Source organism: Camellia sinensis, chromosome 3, assembly GCF_055761805.1.
Source record: "Camellia sinensis isolate YWXY chromosome 3, ASM5576180v1, whole genome shotgun sequence".
NCBI lineage: Eukaryota > Viridiplantae > Streptophyta > Magnoliopsida > Ericales > Theaceae > Camellia > Camellia sinensis.
In genome coordinates, this window is record NC_138963.1 from 176,018,241 (window position 1) to 176,042,440 (window position 24,200).

Here is a 24,200-nt window from a genome sequence, read left to right on the forward strand (position 1 = left end):
AAATTTGTTGGTCTAATTAGTTCATAAAAACTAGAGAATTTCTATGAGGAAACTTACCTTAAATTCTTTGGAAGTTCGTTGTTTCACAAATGCTTTCCATTCAACCATTTCTATATTATCAGGCTTAAAAGAAAGGATTCAACTAAACAAAGTAGCTACCATATATCATACAACTTTGAGTTGAACTTGTTTCCTTGTGACCAAAAGTCATTTGGCAAGGATTGCTCAAGCGGGAAAGAATGAAATAGATGCAATATGGGACAAACAAAGGGCTGTCAGACAATCCCAAAGACAACCTAGTAACCTAACTGACGTATGATTTTTTACATGGGAAAAAATATATATAGAGGTGCAAAATATGAAACTGAAATCAAGTACATGAAAAGCTCAAAAATGTTAAAATTAAATCATGAATATTAACATAGGTTATAAATGAAGTGAGGGAAAACTCTTGCGATGAAATTTCATTCATTTGTCTTTCTAAGTCCTATCTCTCTCAACACAAAAATAAATAAATATATAAAAGAAAAATAAAATCAGTTACCTGCATCCAAATTGCTATTGGTTCCCATAGCAACAGTAACTCTTACTCCAGGTTCAAGTACTTCCTCAATCAAAACATTCTTCACAATATGACATTCAACCAATATTTACCCAAATCGAGCTTATGATGTGAACTGTCACTTGCTGAAAAACATAAAAGTAAAGATTCTACATCTACAATGACAAAAAGGAAAATATACATATATGTATATATATGAATTTCACCCTAATGACAAGAAGGAGAAATTATAAGAGACACATTTCCTAATGATAAGCACAAGACAACCCATCCATAGGTCACAAACGGTATGGCCAATATAAAATTTAAAAAACCACAAATTTCCAATCAAACATCAATACATACAACTTTACAAGCCAAACAATAAATCTTTATAAGCCAAAAAATAAATTCTTGATAATATTGATTTCAAAGACAGCACAATATTCACCTTACAAGTATATTCACTCATATTAACTTCAAAGAAAATAGCTCGTGAAATTATATAGAAAGGAAAAAAAATAAAAAGAGCGACAAGTAAAGAAGAACTAGTCAAGCCCAATAAGCATTCAGTTATATGAAAATCAAATGTTCCTACTTCTCATTAATCATGCAATACTTCCACACCCTCACAATCCATCCTCGCGTAGTGCTCATCTTCATCATTAGTATTTGCGCCAAGTCTAGATGCATCTAAAGGTGCAGATGGCATATAGGCATCTTCATCATACATATCCAAATCACGAAAGCCTTTTGAAGGTGCTTTAAATACAACTTTTCCCAACTAGATGTATCATTATCCCTCAAATAGAACACTTGTTTTGCATGTGATGCTAGAATGAATGGATCTCTCTCAAATGGATTTCGTCCTTGTTGGATGTTGACCAATGTAAATCCATCTTCAACTTTGACACCGTTTCCAGTAGTTGCAGCTTTATGCTTGTATAAAGCAACAATTGCTGAAAATTTAGTGTACTTTGTACACCCTGGATATAAAGGAGTGTCAATATCTTCTAATGATTGTGTTAATTCTCTCTCTCTACTTTCACTTGTAGACTCTGCAAAATCATCATCTTTAAAATGCACGTCTCTGAACATCTTATGTGTATCTGAAATTTCAACATCTTCCTGATGTGACGATGCAATTAGTTGTTCCCCGTGAAGGAACCAAGAAGTATATTTAGGATCCATCCCTTCCATGACCAAGTGCTCGTACACAATCTCGCAAAATTGGTAAGATAGATTTCGACAATTTCTACAAGCGCAAACGATCATCTCGGGATTCCTTACATTCGCCTTAGCTATATCTACGAACTTGCGTGCTCCATCCAGATAATCCTTCGACACTTTGATAATTTTACATCAAACTTCATTATTCCAATAAAATGACCATATAAAAGCTTAAAAGTTATTGTTCTTGAGAAAAAAATTGAAAGATGCACCCAGGATTTATCCATGTAGACCCAGGTAATCTCTTGGATACGATTGTGCTTAGAGCTACATGTAATCTCTGGATCCAAACCCAAGTAAATGAGTCCATTTCCAATGAAAGAAGAGGGAAAAAAACAATTTAAAGCAATTTAATGAGAGAAAAAAAAAATATCGCAAAACATAAAAACAAAGACTCTTTCTGGGTATTGCATGACCTCCCCTCTTGTTTTGAGAAAATATAGAAAATTCCACAATTTTAACATAATTACTTTGGATTCTCTTAAAGTTTTAATTCACATAACACAACTTAGTTTTCATACATGAACTTTTCTCACAAGAAAAATGAATTAAATAAAAGAAACAAAAGTAATAAATGATTCATTTCTCTATTAATCATTTTGGGATCATCTAAAGTGCAAACCACATGGCCTCTGAATCTCTTATGCAAATGTAGTATGTTGTATTACACTTTCATTTTAATCTTACCTTTCATAGGTAAAGTTTCAAATAATTATTGTCCCCATTGACAATGTCTAGGCTAAAATTGGGAGATAAAAAAGTAGTTTATATATATTTTTTCTTATTTAGAATTTTTTGTTCAACACTCGGTCTAAATTGTTTTTTTTTTTTTCCCTTTTTTCTTTTTTTGGGTCACACGATAGAACATTTAGTAAGTTAATAGAGTTAGATTATTACAATAAACTAATGTCACTCCATCTCTATACTAAAACTCAAGTGCCGATTATGACCACTTGGACTAACACTCTATTGTATAATTAATTGGCTACCCTTGTAATTATTAGACGTCAAACTATTAACTATTAATTGGCTACTCTTGTAATTAATTGGCCTGACATTGAAGACAACCATGGCCAACGTTTTAATTTCTTATCCAAGAACGTAGTAAATTTGAAGCACTTAAGGTACCTTAACATGAAGTACTGTTATGGTATGCAAACACTCCCTAAAGGCTTTGGCAATAGCTTGCTAAACTTGCAATATTTAAATCTTTATGGTTCAGCACTATGTGAATTGCCTGAAGATTTTGGGAAACTAACCAACCTACGTTTTTTGGGTTTATCATCAATGCTGACATGTTTGCCTGAGAAACAGATTGGTGGGTTGCCTTCTCTCCAAGAATTACAACTATATGATAGTTTTGAACTGACTGCTTTAGGTGAAGGGATAGGAAAACTAACTTGCCTCCGAAAGTTGGAAATTAAACTATGTCCAATGCTAACTTCATTGCCATTTGGCATGAGATACCTCACTGCCCTTGAGCATCTGAAGATTAGCTATTGTTTTGCTCTCAAATTCTCAGAGGATAATGACTTGTGAAGGATGAGAAGACTTAAATCACTAACATTGGTTGATCTGCCGCGGTTGGTGAGTTTGCCCAAGGGACTTCAAGATGTTGCTGACACACTCAATCAGTTCAAACTTCGAAGTTGTGAGAACTTGACAATAGTATCAGAGTTCGTCCTCCCATGTCTCACATCACCTCAAGGACTTGAAATTTATAATTGCCCTAATTTGCTATCTCTACCAAGAGATATGCAACATCTCACTGAACTACATTGTCTGAGCATCAAGGGGTGCAAACACTTGAGTATAGGATTAGCCTATGAGGGATCAAATTTCTATTTTTATCGCTTGCGTTGCACCGCCTGAAGGGTATGTAAAATTAAATGTTGATGGCACCGCAACGGGCAATCCTGGGTTAGCAGGCTTTGGTGGAATATTCTGTGATAAGGCCAGCAATTTTAAACTAGCATTTGCTAAAATAATTAGCTACATCACTAATGCCATGGCTGAAATGTGGGTTGTCCGTGAAGAATTATCCTATGACTGAGCACATGGAATTTTAGACTCATTATTGAAACTGATCCCCTTATGGTTTTTGTTTTGATGCTTTTCGCAGGAAGCAGGTTCATCATCACAAGTTGGAGCTTCTACTTCTGGATAGCCTAGCTCTGGCACAAGGGTTTGAGGCATTACAGCTTCATTTTATATATCGAGAAGCAAATTTCACAGCCGATGCACTAGCTAAATATGCAGTTCAATACACATCCTTAGATATAAAAATAAATACGGCACCTATGTTTTTGCCCCTTTTTGTTATTGGATGTGTCCAAAGCTTCTCAATTAAGATTTGTATCTAAACTTCAACTATGTACTAAGTTGTTATTTTATATAATATCTTTTGTTTCTTGTTAAAAAAACAAACTAGAGACATCTTCCCAACCATCAATTGTTCTTTTAGTTGTGTTTACTTCTTCATACTCTCACCATCACCTCAAGTTCTGCAATAAAATGCTTTGTAGTACCTAGAGCAACAAGAACTACTTCTAGCAAGTGATCATCCTCAACCAGCTTCCTGACTTCTGCCTAGAAAAGCTGAATCTAATTATTCATAGGGAAGAATTGCTTATGGTACACTTAAACAAAGTGATGCTCTTTGCACTTCATGATTTCACTTACATCTTACAACTAGACATCTTAAAAAAACCAGAAACTCATATTACTCTATGCATCCTGCAATGTAATAGTGGTATCTTGAAGATTCTATTATCATAGATTTGATCATATAATCTTGCAAATTCTTTCAATTAATAATGAGGTCGCCAAAAAGTAAAGTCAACTTTTTAAGAGTTATGGCACATGGCTTCCTTTGTATTTTTGTTTCTATTATAAGACTTGTTAGACATATCTTTTGTTTCTATTATAAGCCAGACAGATTGATGAAGATTAGAGCCAAAGAGCAGAGTTATTATTGGTTTAAGAGTCAAACCTAAGTGTTTGTTTTTGGTATTTCCCCTTTATTTTATTCAAAATGACAAACTACCAATAGATCTCTCTTATCATTTTGAGAACATACTGGCTGACCAATACCGATGGGATAGTATATGATTTCATATTGATCTACTAGTACAACTCTAACAACCAACGTGATAGATGTTCATTTTTGACATCTGGCGATTTGATTTCTTCCAACACAAACAAATATACAAAACAACGAACCATTTCACAGCTTCTGTATTTTTTCTAAGTGTAACATAAATGCTACCATAAAACTGTTATTTCACCAATTGAAGTAAAATCCACAAGCATATATGATACTTGAATCATTCTCATTCATACAAAAAAACCATTCCTCTTAAAGCAGTTGCTGAAGACACCCTACATCAAACTGCAACCTCACAGAGATATAAGGAAAATTTATGTAACAAATTCGAAAGAGGTTAATTCTATATCAGGATAAATGTGAGTACCAAATTTCCCAATTTTTTACTGAGAAAATATCACAAATGGCCACCAAAGCACTATTCTGAAGCAATTTGACTAGCAGTTCATACATAAAAGGAACCAATCAAACCGAACTGAATTCTAAAACCAATTGCTCAAACTCGACGGGAATAGCTTGAGGGAGAGAGAAAGAGAATACGAAATTGAGAGAGAGAGAGAGAGAGAGAGAGAGAGACGGTGGTGCTCACCTTAGTAGACGATGGTCCTTGCTTCCCTCGCCGGTGCAGATAGTGGAGGCGGTGGAGCTTCGAAATCTCAAAATCGAAATTGCCAATTGCTCTGAGATTGGATCTGAGATGAATCACCAATCGCTTTAAGATCAAATCAAGACTGGAGAAGGCTGATTCAATTGGTTGAGAAAGATTAGGGTTTAGAGAGGGTTGAGAGAGAGAGAGAGAGAGAGAGAGAGAGAGAGAGATTGATCGAGACCAGAGAGTGAGTGAGAAAGAGAGAGAGAGAGAGAGAGAGAGAGAGAGAGAGAGAGATCAAATCAAGGCCTAAATTGTTTTTCAGTTTTTTGTGTTAGTTATTGTAATATTTTGAATAATTTTTTTTTTTACTTTTCAAATTCAAATAATTTATATATACTTAAAAGAAATATTTTATTTTAATTTTAATAATGTTTTACTTTTTAATTTTTTTAAAAAAAAATCACTAAATTCAAAAAAATATAAAATTTAATACATTTCATATATATTATATTTTATTATTTTTTTACAAATATTTTATTTTTTAGTTGTATTCAGATTAGGCACATCTAAAAAATCAAAAATAAATAAATTATTAAAAGAAGAAAAAATATCAAATCAAGGTAATTTAAAAAAATAATAATTACAAATTAGTGAGAAGCCATATAAATATTAATCATTAAAATTATAAACGTTTTCATGAATGTGTAAATTTTTTTTTTTCAAAATCCCACTGGGTGCTATTATCCCTTAAAAGAGACATTAAATTATAAAATAATGCATAAATTATTTTTTATGTTGTCTTCAATTAGGAAAATCTTAAGGTGAGAAGTTTGGTTGGAAATTGTTAGCTTTTTGAAATAATAAAAAAAAAAAACAAAAAATTGGATTGAAATTTTTTTAATAAAAGGTTTCACGACATGTTAACGCATGCCGTGTAAAGTTATAATATTTTACGACATAAAATGTATGTCATCTTAAGTACAAATATTTTATGACATATTTTTGTATGCCGTGAAAATATACATTTTTTACGGCATGCTTTTGCATGCCATAAAAAAAATTCTGATTGATTTTTTTTTTTTTTTGCAGAAGTTTTCACGACATGTTACTGTATGCCGTGTAAAGTTATAATATTTTACAATATGAAATGTATGTCGTCTTAAATGCAAATATTTTACGACATATTTTTGTAAGTCGTAAAAACATACATTTTTTACGGCATACTTTTGCACGCTATAAATATATGAATCAACGACTTACATGGTATGTATGCTGTTATTGACAAAACATTAACGGCTTGCCCAACAAAAAAAAAAAATGTCGTAGAATGTACTAACTATGACATGCATTTAATGCATGTCGTAAACATGATGCCGTAAATAGTTAGTTTTGTTGTAGTGAGTGTAATTGCCTATGTACTCTAGAATTGTTGTAGTGTTTGTTTTGTCATAATCAGTGTTGCTTGGTACAGTGGACGTCCCCGAACGTCCCGGGAGGAAATCCCCCGTTTTGTTCGTATGGGCTCACTACAGTTCAGGACTCAATGTCACGGTCCTGTATCTAATCTCGCAGAGTGCAATGCAAGACCGATGAAATCATCAAAGAGTCCAAATCCGGCAAATCGTTTTTGAAAACAGATTTTTTGAAAGAAGTGCCAAACATGGACTGCTTTGCCAGATACAGAGTCGCCACCTAAATATTTTATTTTGGGAAATTTAGGAAACCCTGACTCGTTGCCTAAGGCCACGTGTCCGTCATCATCAAAGTTGCCACGGCTCGGGAACTTGGGTACGATTGGGGAAGGTCACTTCGTGAGCACCCCCGCTCGCCCGATCAAAGATCGACCTCTACTAATCATGATATCTAGTTTTGAAAACATTATGCATTCTTAATCCGGTTATTAGCCTAGATTACTATGTGATGCGCACAGCATACAAGTATAGACTGGGTCGCTTGAATTGGAACAAAGCATCTCATGTTTGTTTTGAAAATGGTTTGATGGTGCTACCCGCAAGTAGGCTAAGATGTGGATTTGCCACCCTCAGATGGGATTAGAAAACATGATTTTGCTACTATCTAGTGGGCTTAAAACTCACAATTAATGAATTGTTCCAATTCAAATAACCCAACCTTCACCCACAGGCATTCAGGCAGTTATATCATATAAGCACATAGCCTCATGGTAAGCATGCTATCATGGCAGTCACTCCCACACATGCAAGGATGCTAAAGCATAAACGTTTACCGAGTACTCCAAGCTAAAACAAAAGCTATGTTAGAAATCCATGCATGATCCTAACTATACAGAAATGCCTAATGCAACACATGCAAAATGCAACTAAGATAGGCTCGGCTATTCTAAAGATGGCATGTGAAATACTACAACTAACAAGTATTCAACTCGGAATTGAAATACAAATGCAGTTAGTATGATGCGCCGAGCCCGGTGCATGCAAAACAGATGAATGATGCAAACATGCAAGCATAAGTATGCTAATTGAAACATACCCTAATCTAACCATCATAAGCAGGTAAATAAAAAGGAGAAAGACGTGGGGTTGGAAGACATACATCACACGTACGCACACTTATTACAATTGTGTCCACACTCGGAGGGTCCGAATAAATAATACAGTCCGAAATGAATAACGAATTAGAGCTAATTATTACACAACCACTAACTAATTAACAAATTAGCTAAGTAAGCTATAAAGTGGCATGCAAATGGACTGCCCCGGCTCTGTTTTGGATGACAATGAATGCATGCATGCTCGATGCGCTTTGTCGATAAATTCCATCGCGATGCCTTGTCCCACCATTGTTTGCAGTTGATTTTAGAAACTTACACAAAGCTCCAGGAGGCTGAAACTCCACTTGGAGAAGGCTGCCGACCAGCTCTTGGCTTGGGAAACACCTACCGACCACCCCTTATGGTGAAAACCAAAAAAGGTGGTTGGCCTACCAGAAAACCTGATCGGCCGACCACTTTCTGCTCCTGGACTCTGGTTTTTCTGCAATAATGGCAAGAAAGAGAGAAAGCAATGTATTTTCAACATATGTGTGCGCGACCACTCCTCCCCATCCTTGCACAAGCTCTAGGGAGTGTGGCCCTCGGTTCTCGAGCCACCAATCACGCATCTCGATGCATGATGACCGAGAGACCAAATTACACGTTTTAATATGACATGAATGCAGGTATGAACATATGAAGCCAACAATTCTATCATAGATAATCAAGAACGTCGGGGACCGGGAATCGAGGCACGTTTCGTCACTTGGAGTACGAAACGCCTCTCGCTTCCCATGCTTGGACTAAACCCTATTCCAAGCACCATGCAAATGGAATGGCATGCACAATGTGACTAATATGCAACCTAGCATACGCAATGCTCTGTACTAAAATGGCATACACAATGTGCGTGATGTAACATGGCATACACAATGCTCTAAGATGCAACCTAGCATACGCAATGCTATGGATTGAAATGGCATACACAATGCACGATGGACTTACACCAATATGAGTGGACCTCAGCCACACTCGCATCAGTGGCCATATGATGGAAAAGAGACAACCGAAATGCGTGCACATGTGCACGTATACCGAGAACTGAACCTAAGACATAAAATGCTACTCTACCAAAGCATGGCAAGGGATGGAAGATGGCAAACAAACATGTAATTTCCAGCACTAAAACTTGATGCTAAATGATCCCGAAACATGGAAATATGGCACCCGGTGCATCAAAATAAGCCCCGAAACTCAAAACTAGGCACATATATTGAACCACAAGTATACAAAGCAAGCATTATTTGAACATGAAGTCAAAAGACAGAGCCAAGGCAGTCCCAAAAAATGCATATTTCTAGTTTAGAGCATGGCCAAAAGATGCTAACATGATGGACTAAAATAGCATGCAACATTGGCTAGCAAGCATGGTTTACATGGCATGTATATGAAGCAAATGAGAACTCATCAAACCAGCCAAAAACATTGAATAACACATGCCAAAATATGCCCAAATAATCACTGAAATGCAGCCAATGCATGCAAAAATGAGGGGCTTCTTTGGAGGGCCTTGCAAGGGGTTGTTAAGCACATACAAGATAGACACTTAGCTTGACAAAACCAACTCTAGAAATCAAATATGACAGCCCTAAAACTCACCAAATTGGCTCTGAAATGGGGTCTAGGAAACATGCAAAGAAAGGCCCCTTTGAAAGGCCTTGAATGGGGTTGCTCTATACATGCATCCTAGACATAAAATATGGCAAAATGGGCTCTTGACAGAGCTTAGGTAGACCTTAAAACTCACAAAATGAGTCCTGAAACAAGACTTCAATGCATGCAAAATAGGGTCCCTTTGGAAGGCCCAAAAAACCACCAAACAAGACAATGAGAGAGGGGGTCACCCCCCTCTAATTTTGGCCCTCAAAAATACATCTAAGATACTGAAAATTCACTGGATTTTAGTGGCTAAGAGGCCAAAGCATGGCCAATGCAAGTGCTCTAATGCATAACCTTAATCATGAAGAGATGAAGCATGCATAGGGGAAGATGACCCCAAACAGAAAAATTCCATTAATAAAACTTGAAAAGGGGCTCAAAATGAGAACTTTTCTAGTTTATGACAAATCTCGAAAATGTTCACAAGTAAGCCTGAAATACGATGCAAAAAAAGTCCTAAAAGAGGGATAGAGGATAAGGGGAAATAGATGACCTCAAACAGCAAAGTGCCTTTAAACAAACATGAAGAGGAGCTCAAAATAAGACTATTTTCAGTTTATACGAAGGCTTGAAAATTCTTTCAAATGGAGCTAAGGTATAGAGCAAAATAATGCAAAAATGGGGGAAGTGAGGACTTACCCTTGTAGCACAGCAATGCAGCCAACCCTGGACCAAGAAAGTGAGCTTTGAACCTCTAAAAATGAGTTCCAAGGTGTTGGAATGGATGGTGGAGGTGTTAGGCTTAGAGGTGTAGTGTAAATGGCCAAGAAAATTAGGGTTTGGAGTTTTGGAGAAGAAGGCTATGGAGGGTGGAGTGCATATGCCTTGGCCAAATTTTTCTAACCCTTGCAGAATGAGATGGAGGGTTGGTTATATAGAGGAGAAGGAATAAGGCTTCTTGGAGAAGCCTCAAGAGGGGTTCAAAGCTTCTCAAAGAAGCGTAACCAAAAGGGGTCAAGCTTCTTGAGGAAGCTAGACCAAAAGGGTCAAGCTTCCTGAAGAAGCTTGACAAAAGAGTCAAGTTTCCCTCAGAAGCTAAGCAAGAGGGTCAAAACCAACTTAAAAAGGTCAACAAAAGACTCAAAATCTCGGACAGTGGGTCAACTGCTTCACAGTTGGCACAACTGTGTTGCATTTGAGAAGAGCAAAAAGCAGAAAGCTGGCCGACCAGCTGAGGTGGCCGGCTGGCCACTCCCCCTGGTTAGCCGACTAGGGGTCAAAAGGGGTCAAGCAAAATTACTGGCCGGCCTACCCAGAAAGGTGGCCTTCCAGATGAGTAGAACACAGCCCTGTGGTGAAAAACCAGAAAAGTGACCTAGGAGAGAGAAAAACCAGCTTTTAAGCAAGGTTCAAAACGGGCAAGATGAATTTCTGGCCGGCCTACCCATATTTGTGGCCTCCCAGATGAGCACAACACAATGGTGGTATGAAAAGCCAGAAAATGTGCCTCAAAAGTGAGAAAAACCAGCTTTTTATCAGAAAAATCGGCTTTTGGAAAGAGAAAATGAGAAAACTGGTTTTTCAGGGGAAAAGGTGGCCTCCCACCATCCTACCACCTTCCTAACAGTGAAAATAGGGTCTCTACCAAAAATGGACCAAAACGGATGCAAAACGAAGGTTCGGGGGCCAAAACGCGTAGTCTGAGACCCCGAAAACAGGCTGTTAGGCACCAAAAGTGGCGTATGACCATGAAGGTGGTCTCCCGGGCCACAGTGTCCCTTTAAAGGGAGGAAATAAGGTGTGTGGCAAAAATCGGAGCAAACGGAGGTAGTTAAGCGGCCCCGAACCGAGGCACACGACCGACGGCTCGGAAAACCGAAAACTGGGCTCCAAACGGAAAAAATGGCCTACGACCACGAAACGTAGCCTATGGCCACTGAGAGATGGTCTACGAGACCTCTCCCTCCTTTCAAGAAGAGAAAATAGAGAAAACAGGACCCGATTCGCAAACCGAGGCAAAGCACAAAAGAGCCTCGAAATCCGGAGGTAAGGCTCGCAGCCGAGACTCCGCAACCTCAGAACGAGCACAACATGCAACATCACCGAGCGCTCAGTCAGTGACATCTGAGTCTTAAGGTCGGTCAAAAATGGGGTGTCTATAGTTGCCCCTCTTTGACAGAACTCGGAAGTCATACGTGACGGGAGTGAATGTGAAAGCCCAGAGACGACCCATTTTTGACAAGGCAGAAGACTCAGACAAATAAGCGAGATAAGCAAAGATGTGCCCGCAAGCATGCCCGCAGGTGGGGGCAAAATGCAAAACGATATGCAGGAAGATTTCGACAATTGGACTTATATGCTACGCGAAGCCGATTTGAAAATTGGACTTATACGCTATGCGAAACCGGTTTGAAAATTCAGAATTTATGCAATGCAATGTAATGAAACAATGCCAATGTAATAGCTAGAAAGAGAAGGTACCTTACAGGGGCAATTGGCAATGACCTACCTCATGCTGCTGGGGACCTTCCCCTTCTTCTTGGTTAAACTGCAGGTACTACTTTTCTCTCTGGTTGTGGCCGCAGCTTTCCCTATTCTCCAACAGGGTGACAGACTAGGTTGGTTCAGTATCTAGAATTGAGGTGCATACAGACGCTATCTCAATCTATGGGGCTGCCATACAGATTTCAAGACGAGGATACACCCCTGGGTATTTAAACCAGACTTTAGTCTCGGAAATCTCGAACCTTTGCGTTCTAGGCAAGAGCCATTCGAACTCTAGTTTCCACCGTCTCAGCTGGTCCCCTAGGAACTCACCGCAAACACAGGCAGGTGGCTATACCAGACCACCGGAAGTCGTTCGGGCACGACAAACACCAAAGGAATTGCACCTTTAGAGGATTTAAGGTCTCCTACACCGGAGAGTGCACAAGAAAGTACGAGTGAAGAGTGAATGCACAAAACAATGCTAAGAAGATGCACGAAACAGTGCGATGCAACGTACTAACAAGTACAGGTTAGGTGGCAAGAAAGCGTGATAGAATGCATGCAAAATGCAAGTAAGGTGCACAAAACAGTGCGACGCAATGCACTGACAAATGCTACAAGCATTTTTTATACAAGATGAGAGAGAGCATGTAATGAAATGCACAAGATAGTGCGATGCGCAAGAGAGCGCGAGTGTAAATTGCACAAAATAGGGCGATGCGCAAGAGAGCGCGAGTGATATACTGTACAAAACAGTGCGATGCGCAAGAAAGCGCAAGTGATAAACTGCACAAAATAGTGCGATGCGCAAGAAAGCGCGAGTGATTTGAAATGCACAAGACAGTGCGATGCGCTAAACAGTGCGAGTGATTTTGAAATGCACAAGACAGTGCGATACGCTAAACAGCGCGATTGATTTGAAATGCACAAGAAAGTGCGATACGCTAAACAGCGCGATTGATTTTGAAATGCACAAGACAGTGCGATATGCTAAACAGCGCGATTGATTTGAAATGCACAAGAAAGTACGATATGCTAAACATCGCGATTGATTTGAAATGCACAAGAAAGTACGATACGCCAAATAGCGCGATTGATTTTGAAATGCACAAGACAATGCGATACGCTAAACAGCGCGATTGATTTGAAATGCACAAGAAAGTGTGATATGCTAAACAGCGCGATTGATTTTGAAATGCACAAGAAAGTGCGATACGCTAAACAGCGCGATTGATTTTGAAATGCACAAGACAGTGCGATACGCTAAACAGCACGATTGATTTTGAAACGCACAAGAAAGTGCGATACACTAAACAGCGCAATTGATTTTGAAATGCACAAGACAGTGCGATACGCTAAACAGCGCGATTGATATGCAATGCACAAAATAGTGCGAGTGAGATACAACCACAAGATGCACAAGACAGTGCTAGTGAGATACAAAGTGTAAGTGCACAAGACAGTGCGAGTGAATGCATGTTCTATGCAAATGAGGTTCATTTTCTATGCAAGTTTGGAAGAGTGCATTTTCTATGCAAAAGATACAAGCATTTTCTATGCAAGAAACAGGAGCATATTCTATGCAATATTGAAAGCATATTCTATGCAGAATCAAAAGCCAGCATATTCTATGCATGAATCATAACGATGCGCGGCACGCATGTAACAGAAATGTATATGAAAGTGCACATTCTATGCAATGGAAGGGCATCAAACATGTATTCTGGTGCCTCCGATTTACCTTTCGGAGGACTTGGCAATACGCTCAGCTCAAAAGGGGACACCCTGTTTATATTGGCGAGAGATAACATCTGCATGTGAAACCCTCGGGTGCTGCTTGGACTGCCATTCTGACTTGAAGCAGGCTTACACTTGGGGTCGAGATACACTCATACTCTAGAGAAATGGCGAGGCTTGAGAAGGTGCACCTGGAGTGCAGTCGCGGAATTTGCCGAAGTTGAAACAGACTAAGATGCTCCAAATTTTCCCTCTTTTCTTTTGCTTTGCAGTCCGGAACCTATATAGCTTTAGATAGGTCCTTGTTCTACTGTTCTCACATGACCTGGGTTGAACCTTGCGGTTTATGAAAGAAAGAATCTTGTTTTGCATAAATGTGCAGAATGGCACAGCACTCTGAGCACAAAACGATTTTTATTTTTTGAAATTGAGAGATGAGTTCTCGATCGGGTATTGAGCCTACGACTGAACACAGCACACCACGACTCAATCAACAAAGAGAAAGACAAGGTAAGATGACCTAAACACAAACACAGACACTCAAAAATGACTCAAGACAAGAATCGAGATAAAACAAAATGACACGACACTTAGACGTGCACAGGGAGCCTGTTTCTCTGGGTATTGTTTCCCACCCTCTCTCATTTGTGATTCTCACATCATTCGGTCCTCAGGCTCGACTTTTCTCACAAAACCCTTTTCCTCACTTTTTCTTTCAGCGCATATCTCTCTATTCTTCAATCTCTCATTTTTTATCCCTCCCCTGGGTGGTTGATGGACAAACAAGAAGTTGCGGGCTCTTGCCCCTAGCATTCTGCTAGATTCTCTTTCTTGTTCACAACAATGAGTTTCTCCCTCAGAGAGGCTGTGCTACAACTGGGTGTGTAGCAAATCTGCAGCTGACATCGGTTGACGATGCTCTGTCAAGGAGTTTGGACGTGATCAAATCTGTCCAGATAAGGGAGTGGAATATCTTGTCCCATTCCGGTTCGTGCTTCGCACTTGGCTTGATACCTCGTTGCTTGGAGGATGTGAGAGCTTTCTGCCCTTTTGCGGTCAGCTTCAGTGGTGCCCTTTTCTAGCAGGTAGAGTGCCCTTTCTGGCAGATGCATTGACAATGGGGGAAAGACAGGAAGCCTGACTCAACTGTGCCCCTAGTTCATTATTTTGACCATTTTTTTGTTTTTACTTTCTACTAAAACAATTTTGACCAGTATGAGAGTTAGATTAACATACTTGTTCGATTTTTGATTTAAAAATCATGCAAGTTAGGTTATGAGCACTGAAAATTTTCCCTTTTTTGGTCCAAGAAATGGTCCAGTTTTGGAAAAAGTGGAATAATTTTTGAGAGATTAGTCAACCTCAATAAAATTTCTCAAAAATTGTTTTCGCAAGTGGCCACTGCTCAACGAGCACACAACCTACTCTTGAGATGCACGACCTTGGATCGGAGGCAATGGAAAATTACCCCTTGTCTGAAGGACATTGCATGGCAACGAAAAGTTGCCCCTTGTTTGAATAGCACCGCAGCGCATTGAATGGCAACGGAAAGTTGCCCCTTGTTTGAATGGCACCGCAGCACATTGTAGTCAGTCCTCAGAGTGACAAACGCAACCAAATTCTCGGATACAGAGAAGACAAAGATGACCAGAACCATCACATGGACATAATCGAATTCGAAGTGTTTGTGGCTGGACTTCAAGATGAAGTTGCCTACGTATCCCAAACATGGGAATCAAGCCATATGTAGTTCAGGACTTAAGGTACACTCAGGTATTAACCTCTCATTTTGGGCTCTAACTTTTGCCAAGGCCGCCCTTCCGGGTTTTCAACCTTGCGAGCTCTGTTTTTCTTTTCTTTCCAATTTTTTTATTTCTTTTCTTTTCTTCTTTTTTTCAATTCAATTTTTTCTTCATTTTTTGCATTTTCTTCATTCATTTTTTTTTTTGCATTTTTTTTTTGTCCTTTTCCTTCTTTTTTTGCTCTAATTTTTGCCTGGGTCGCCCTTCCGGGTTTTCGGCCCAGCGAGCCTCTCAAGGGTAAAAGCGTAAATTTTGTCCATATGGAATGGTTTGAGATCTCGAAGCCATCTGAATCCAGGAGAATGGTTGCTGTTCGCTGATGATGTAGGAGTCCATCTAATGGGGGGCTGAATTTGCCCCTAGTGTTGTGGATAGGAACTCGGTTGTCCTTTACCAATACTTTCTTCTTTTCTTCCGTCTGAGATTTGGCATTCTTGCTGATCTTCATCTTTGACTCTTCGAGCACATTTGAAATTCTTTTGCCTCTAGTTCGAGGGGTGCTCCTGATCTAGGTTCGCAAGCTTCTTGATCTGACTTTGTCGCCGTTACTTCACGGGCTGCTTTTGATCCGGCCACACAGGCCTTACATTGTAGTTGACCGTTGAACATTCTAAATCCAAGTTCAAGTTTTGAAATCAAGAGGGGTGGAGTCTCGAGGCTGAAAGCGATCCTAGGCTGTACAATCTCAAGAGAGATTCCACACAGGTCTTCGCAGGACCGCGCAAAACCTTTTTTTGAAATCTTTTAAGAAAGCAACCAGTCGCTCGCGCTGAAGACAGTGTAGAACCAATCTGGATCAAGCCAGGATCCTTCCCAATACTCACACTAACAAGCATGATTTCATTCATTAAGGGCTTAGCATGCCTCTCTTTCTCTCAATTGATCAAATTTTCATAAAACCCGAGGAATTCCTTCCTCTTCGTTTTCACCGCAGTGTTCAAAAAAAGTTTTGAAAAACTTAGGTCAATGCAATAATTTCAAGGCACAAGAGAGCAGGTGGAATGCACTGCCGTTTCATTCAAATCTTGACACAACTAGCACACAGCAGAAACAAACACAAGAGTGCGAAAATCACTGCTATTTCAATTAGAATCTGTTGGCACAACTGGCTCCAAGGCAGAAACAGACTCAAAAGAAAACGAAAAGACAAACACAAAACAAGCAAGTGATGTCCGAGGTAACACCCCTGAAATCACCCGACTCCAACAAAACAGGACTGACTCGATACAACAAGACAGACCCAAAACAAAAAGACTGACTCTATACAAAACAACAAGACTGACTCAATACCTAAGTTAGAAAGCACAAAAATTGGTGTTTGCATATTGCTCAGAACAGTGCGTGCTATTCTCACGTCTGAAGTTAATCGAGCGCCGCCTGCAGGTGGTTCATCCCCTGATCACATACTCACATTATCCCCCAAGTTCATTGATCCAGTGCCAATAGACTTTGCAGAGCATGGCGGGAGGACAACCCCGTTGTCAAACAGATCGTGTACTTCGTGGCGAAGATGAAAACAATTGTCGGTAGTATGGCCAGTTTGCTGATGGTACGCGCAGTACTGGGTAGCATCATGTGTAGCCGGAAGAGGGTTCGGGAGAGGCCGAGGCTCAAGGGGTTTGAGATGGCCTTGTCCGACAAGGATTTGGAGAGCTTCTCGGGGTTGGTACTTCAAGGTTTGTGGATTTTTGCTGGGCGCACCAGAAAAGAGATTGGCAGGTGCTAGCCTGGCTTGCTGATCTCTTCCGAGTGGAGGATTTGAGCTAACAGGATCGTCTCTGGTATGACGGCCCTTCTCCCGGTTTTCCCTTTGATTCAGGCTGCCCCCAACTTGAGTAGTGAAAGTGTCATCCACAGCCTTTGCAACAACTGCAATCACTTGCTGTTTGTTCAGTCCTTCGGATTTCAAAGCCTCAACAGCCCACATGAGATGTTCATGGGGATCAATGTCTACCCCTACCTTGTTCTTACTACTGGCCTCCACTTTATCAAAGGATCGGGTCGCTATATCCGAGCGGAGCCCAGTTGTTGTCGACATGCCAACACCTAGATCTGAGATGGCTTCAGGTTGGCCCTTTTCAGTTGCAGCTTGCTCCAAGATTAAGGAGCCTTTTGGATTGAAACTTCTAGCCTGTGATGTGGTCGATGATGGAGCCAAAATTCCAAAGACTAAGTCTGCCACAGTTCTCTGAAGATCTTCGATCATTCTCATCAACTCAGAAGTGGTGGGCTCACAGGTTTGAGATGATTGGGGTTCAGATGCATCCATCATGCATAAGTCCATGCTTTCTGGGATAAACACCTCAAGCTTGGGTAGATGGACTGGGGTGATGTATATGCTGGGGTCGTAAGGGACGGCCAGTGTATGGATTAGATTGAGATGTGGATGAGGTACTTGGTCATTGGGGTCTAAAGGTAGAGCTATTGTCCGGTTGTCGATGAGATTTTGGACCTCGTGACGAAGGCAGTAGCAACGGTCGGTGCCATGACTGCGCTGCTGATGGTACACACAGTACTTTGAGGGGTTATGTCTGGCTGGGAGTGGGTCAGGCAGAGGTTGAGGATCGAGGGGTTTGAGATACCCTCTTTCCATCAAGACTTTTAGTGCGCTAGTCAGACTCATATAGAGAGGGGTGAAAGTTCTGCCCTGAGCTCGGGCTGGGCTGGCGGTTTGTAGGCTTGGATTGGCAAAAGGGTTGGCTGTGGCGACTGTATTGATTTTTGCGGGTTTGGGAATAGCGCTACTACCAGCATTGGCGCTCCCTGAAATCACCCTCCTTGTCGCTTCACTTGTTCTGGGAATGATCCCACTGTTGAACGCATTCTCGATCTGAACCCCCAGTTCATGCAAACTTTTGAAAGTGAATAGCGGAACGACTATCAACTTTTGCAACATATCATGCTCGAGCTTTCGCACCATCATCTGTACTTGATCCCTCTCAGAAGGGCGACGATCTGTCATTTGTGCTGCCTTTGCTCTCCACCTCACAACGAATTCCACGAAAGGCTCTGTTGGGTTTTGGCGAGTTGCTTCAAGCTCTTGGATGGTCATTTCCACTTGGGTATTGTAGGAATATTGATCGACAAAGGCCTCAGCCAGTTCTTCCCAGTTTTGCTTCACTGTATCCTCCAATTTAGCATACCAAGTGGTTGCTACACCCGACAGGGTTCTTCCATACAGAGAGAGTTTTTGTGGCTTAGTCAGACCCATCGGCTTTAGGATATCCAAGAAAAGCCGAATATGTACCATAGGATCTCCAGACCCGTTGAAAAGGTCAATATGTGGCATTTTGAATCTGTCTGGGAGTCGTACGGCAACCTCGGTGTACCCATCCTCAATGTCGGGAATGAAGTTAAGGCCATGTACCTTTTTGAATTGCTTCTCAAGGTCTGTAATTTTCGCTGCGGTCAGATCGAGCTCATTAACATCAAGGGGATAAAGCCTCTCATTAGGCTGCACCAGGGGTCTGAAAACTCGGGCTTGAGCCAACCCTTTTCGAGGATCTACACCTTGCAAATCTTCAGCTGGGGGAAGTGGGTCAAAGTTCGGCTGGGGTCCCAAAGATGGATGTGAGGTAGATGCCCCAGATGGGCGCTGCGCTTCAATACTGGTCTCGGCCTGCATGGCAGTTCCCTAATTTAACGCTGCTATCACGGCCACAAATTCTTCCGAACCCTATGCCATCACGGTTTACTGATGATGTGACTGGTGACTGACGGATTAGATGAATCGGTGAGCCTTGACTGACCCTTCTCTGCCTTGCCTTAGCAAAGGAAAACACTGGCTACTCTGAACTGGGTCTCTGACTAGACAAAGTCTATCAGCACTAGTCCAATGTACCCGGGGGATATTGGAACCTTCTGAAGCTATGATTCCAGGACTACCTAGCAAAAGAGAAAACAGGCAGCATCTCCGCTTGATTTCACCAGAACAGGTATACACATAGCTGAATGACTGTGCTTTCTACTGAATTCTGCCTAAAATTCTGTCTGTAAACTGATACCCTCAGGTAAAACTAATTCCCCAAATACTGATGCCCACATGCTTGATGCCCGAACTCGCAAACTGATACATGCATTCCTGTAGAGACGCACTCCAAAAGCACATAATAAGCAAGTGAGAGCCAAAACACCCCTATGTTGGGATAGGGTTTCCTTGTCCTATTTTGTCAGGAGCTAGGGTTTCACTACGCACGCAGCGGTTTCAAACAGCCTATCGGGTAAGCAACCTGTCCTAGCTTGGAATGGTCACTATGGATTCTGAATATGCACTAGGTCGAATGGTCAAAAGGGTGCCCCGGTAAAATCAGGGTTTGTGTTCCCATATTGGCAGAGCTTGTAACCAGTCAGCCTTATGGCACGCAGCCTTCGGCAAACCGTTCAGGAATAGCAGATGGCAAACACGGGGTCCTAGGCGCACCAATGCACATGCAATGCAAAGAAACACATAAGTGTAATGAAAACAAGATATCATGAGTTCGAGTCAAGTTCTCTAAGTCCCCAACAGAGTCATCAGAAACTGTGGACGTCCCCGAATGTCCCGGGAGGAAATCCCCCGTTTTGTTCGTATGGGCTCACTATAGTTCAGGATTCAATGTCACGGTCCTGTATCTAATCTCGCAGAGTGCAATGCAAGACCGATGAAATCATCAAAGAGTCAAAATCTGGCAAATCGTTTTTGAAAACAAATTTTTTGAAAGAAGTGCCAAACATGGACTGCTTTGCCAAATACAGAGTCGCCATCTAAATATTTTATTTTGGAAAATTTAGGAAACCCTGACTCGTTGCCTAAGGCCACATGTCCGTCACCACCAAAGTTGCCTTGGCTCGGGAACTTGGGTACGATTGGGGAAGGTCACTTCGTGAGCACCCCCACTTGCCCGATCAAAGATCGGCCTCTACTAACCATGATATCTAGTTTTGAAAACATTATGCGTTCTTAATCCGGTTATTAGCCTAGATTACTATGTGATGCGCACAACATACAAGTATAGACTGGGTCACCTGAATTGGAACAAAGCATCTCATGTTTGTTTTGAAAATGGTTTGATGGTCCTACCCGCAAGTAGGCTAAGACGTGGATTTGCCACCCTCGAATGGGCTTAGAAAACATGATTTTGCCACTATCTACTGGGCTTAAAACTCATAATTAATGAATTGTTCCAATTCAAATAACCCAACCTTCACCCACAGGTATTCAGGCAGTTATATCATATAAGCACATAGCCTCATGGTAAGCATGCAATCATGGCAGTCACTCACACGCATGCAAGGATGCTAAAGCATAAAACTTACCGAGTACTCCAAGCCAAAACAAAAGCTATGTTAGAAATCCTGCATGATCCTAGATATACAGAAATGCTTAATGCAACACATGCGAAATGCAACTATAGTAGGCTCGGCTATTCTAAAGATGGCATGTGAAATACTACAACTAACAAGTATTCAACTCGGAATTGAAATACGAATGCAGTTAGTATGATGCGCCGAGCCCAGTGCATGCAACACAGATGAATGATGCAAACATGCAAGCACAAGTATGCTAATTGAAACATGCCCTAATCTAACCATCATAAGCAGGTAAATAAAAAGGAGAAAGACGTGGGGTTGGAAGATATACATCACACGCACGCACACTTATTACAATTGTGTCATCACTCGGAGGGTCCGAATAAATAATACAGTCCGAAATGAATAACAAATTAGAGCTAATTATTACACAACCACTAACTAATTAACAAATTAGCTAAGTAAGCTATAAAGTGGCATGCAAATGGACTGCCCCGGCTCTGTTTTGGATGACAATGAATGCATGCATGCTCGATGCGCTTTGTCGATAAATTCCATCGCGATGCCTTGTCCCGCCATTGTTTGCAGCTGATTTCAGAAACTTACACAAAGCTCCAGGAGGCTGAAACTTCACCTAGAGAAGGCTGCCGACCAGTTCTTGGCTTGGGAAACACCTGCCGACCACCCCTTATGGTGAAAACCAAAAAAGGTGGTTGGCCTACCAGAAAACCTGATCGGCCGACCACTTTCTGCTCTTGGACTCTGGTTTTTCTGTAACAAAGGCAAGAAAGAGAGAAAGCAATGTATTTTCAACATATGTGTGCGCGACCACTCCTCCTCGTCCTTGCACAAGCTCTAGGGAGTGTGGCCCTCGGTTCTCGAGCCACCAATCATGCATCTCGATGCATGATGGCCGAGAGACCGAATTGCACGTTTTAATATGACATGAATGCAGGTATGAACATATGAAGCCAACAATTCTATCATAGATAATCAAAAATGTCTGGGACCGGGAATCGAGGCACGTTTCATCACTTGGAGTACGAAACGCCCCTCGCCTCCTATGCTTGGACTAAACCCTATTCCAAGCACCATGCAAATGGAATGGCATGCACAACGTGACTAATATGCAACCTAGCATACGCAATGCTCTGTACTAAAATGGCATACACAATGTGCGCGATGTAACATGTCATACACAATGCTCTAAGATGCAACCTAGCATACGCAATGCTATGGATTGAAATGGCATACACAATGCACGATGGACTTACACCAATATGAGTGGACCTCAGCCACACTCGCATTAGTGGCCATATGATGGAAAAGAGACAACCGAAATACGTGCACACGTGCACGTATACCGAGAACCGAACCTAAAACATAAAATGTTACTCTACCAAAGCGTGGCAAGGGATGAAAGATGGCATACAAACATGTAATTTCCAGCACTGAAACATGATGCTAAATGATCCCGAAACATGGAAATATGGCACCCGGTGCATGAAATAAGCCCCGAAACTCAAAACTAGGCACATGTATTGAACCACAAGTATACAAAGCAAGCACTATTTGATCATGAAGTCAAAAGATAGAGCCAAGGCAGTCCCAAAAAATGCACATTTCTAGTTTAGAGCATGGCCAAAAGATGCTAACATGATGGACTAAAATAGCATGCAATATTGGCTAGCAAGCTTGGTTTACATGGCATGTATATGAAGAAAATGAGAACTCATCAAACCAACCAAAAACAGTGAATAAAACATGCCAAAATATGCCCAAATAATCACTGAAATACAGCCAATGCATGCAAAAATGAGGGGCTTCTTTGGAGGGCTTTGCAAGGGGTTGTTAAGCACATACAAGATAAACACTTAGCATGGAAAAACCAACTTTGGAAATTAAATATGACAGCCCTAAAACTCACCAAATTGGCTCTGAAATGGGTCTGGGAAACATGCAAAGAAAGGCCCCTTTGAAAGGCCTTGAATGGGGTTGCTGTATACATGCATCCTAGACATAAAATATGGCAAAATGGGCTATTGAAAGAGCTTAGACAGACCTTAAAACTCACAGAATCAGGCCTGAAACAAGACTTCAATGCATGCAAAATAGGGTCCCTTTGGAAGGCCCAAAAGACCACCAAACAAGACAAGGAGAGAGGGGTCACCCCCCTCTAATTTTGGCCCTAAAAAATGCATCTAAGATACTAAAAATTCACTGGATTTCAGTGGCTAAGAGGCCAAAGCATGGCCAATGCAAGTGCTCTAATGCATAGCCTTAATCATGAAGAGATGAAGCATGCATAGGGGAAGATGACCCCAAACAGAAAAACTCCCTTAATAAAACTTGAAGAGGGGCTCAAAATGAGGATTTTTCCAGTTTATGACAAATCTCGAAAATGTTCACAAGTAAGCCTAAAATACGATGCAAAAAAAGTCCTAAAAGAGAGATAGAGGATAAGGGAAAATAGATGACCTCAAACAGCAAGGTGCCTTTAAACAAACATGAAGAGGAGCTCAAAATAAGACTATTTTAAGTTTACACCAAGGCTCGAAAATGCTTGCAAATGGAGCTAAGGTATAGAGCAAAATAATGCAAAAATGGGGGAAGTGAGGACTTACCCTTGTAGCACAGCAATGCAGCCAACCTTGGACCAAGAAAGTGAGCTTTGAACCTCTGAAAATGAGTTCCAAGGTGCTGGAATGGATGGTGGAGGTGGTAGGCTTAGAGGTTTAGTGTAAATGGCCAAAAAAATTAGGGTTTGGAGCTTTGGAGAAGAAGGCTATGAAGGGTGGAGTGCATATGCCTTGGCCAAATTTTTCTAACCCTTGCAAAATGAGATGGAGGGTTGGTTATATAGATGAGAAGGGATAAGGCTTCTTGGAGAAGCCTCAAGAGGGGTTCAAAGCTTCTCAAAGAAGCTTAACCAAAAAGGGTCAAGCTTCTTGAGGAAGCTAGACCAAAAGGGTCAAGCTTCCTCGAGAAGCTTGACAAAAGAGTCAAGTTTCCCTCAGAAGCTAAGCAAGAGGGTCAAAACCAACTTAAAAAGGTCAACAAAAGACTCAAAATCTCGGACAGTGGGTCAAGTGCTTCACAGTTGGCACAACTGTGTTGTATTTGAGAAGAGCAAAAAGCAGAAAGCTGGCCGACCAGCTGAGGTGGCCGGCTGGCCACTCCCCCTGGTCAGCCGACCAGGGGTCAAAAGGGGTCAAGCAAAATTGCTGGCCGGCCTACCCAGAAAGGTG

General features: G+C 41.0%; 1 protein-coding gene across 1 annotated transcript in view; it reads right to left on the reverse strand.

Annotated features, from left to right (window-relative positions):
* The window catches only part of LOC114308365 (uncharacterized), a 267,419-nt gene that overhangs the window by 32,392 nt on the left and 210,827 nt on the right, over positions 1-24,200 (reverse strand). Inside the window, exons 15-19 of the mRNA XM_082918621.1 lie at positions 5,467-5,589; positions 4,300-4,360; positions 1,427-1,887; positions 1,161-1,325; positions 545-623 (exon numbers count right to left, since the gene is read on the reverse strand). Of these exons, the coding sequence (XP_082774747.1) occupies positions 545-623; positions 1,161-1,325; positions 1,427-1,887; positions 4,300-4,360; positions 5,467-5,589 (889 nt within the window). The remainder of the gene's footprint in view (positions 1-544; positions 624-1,160; positions 1,326-1,426; positions 1,888-4,299; positions 4,361-5,466; positions 5,590-24,200) is intronic.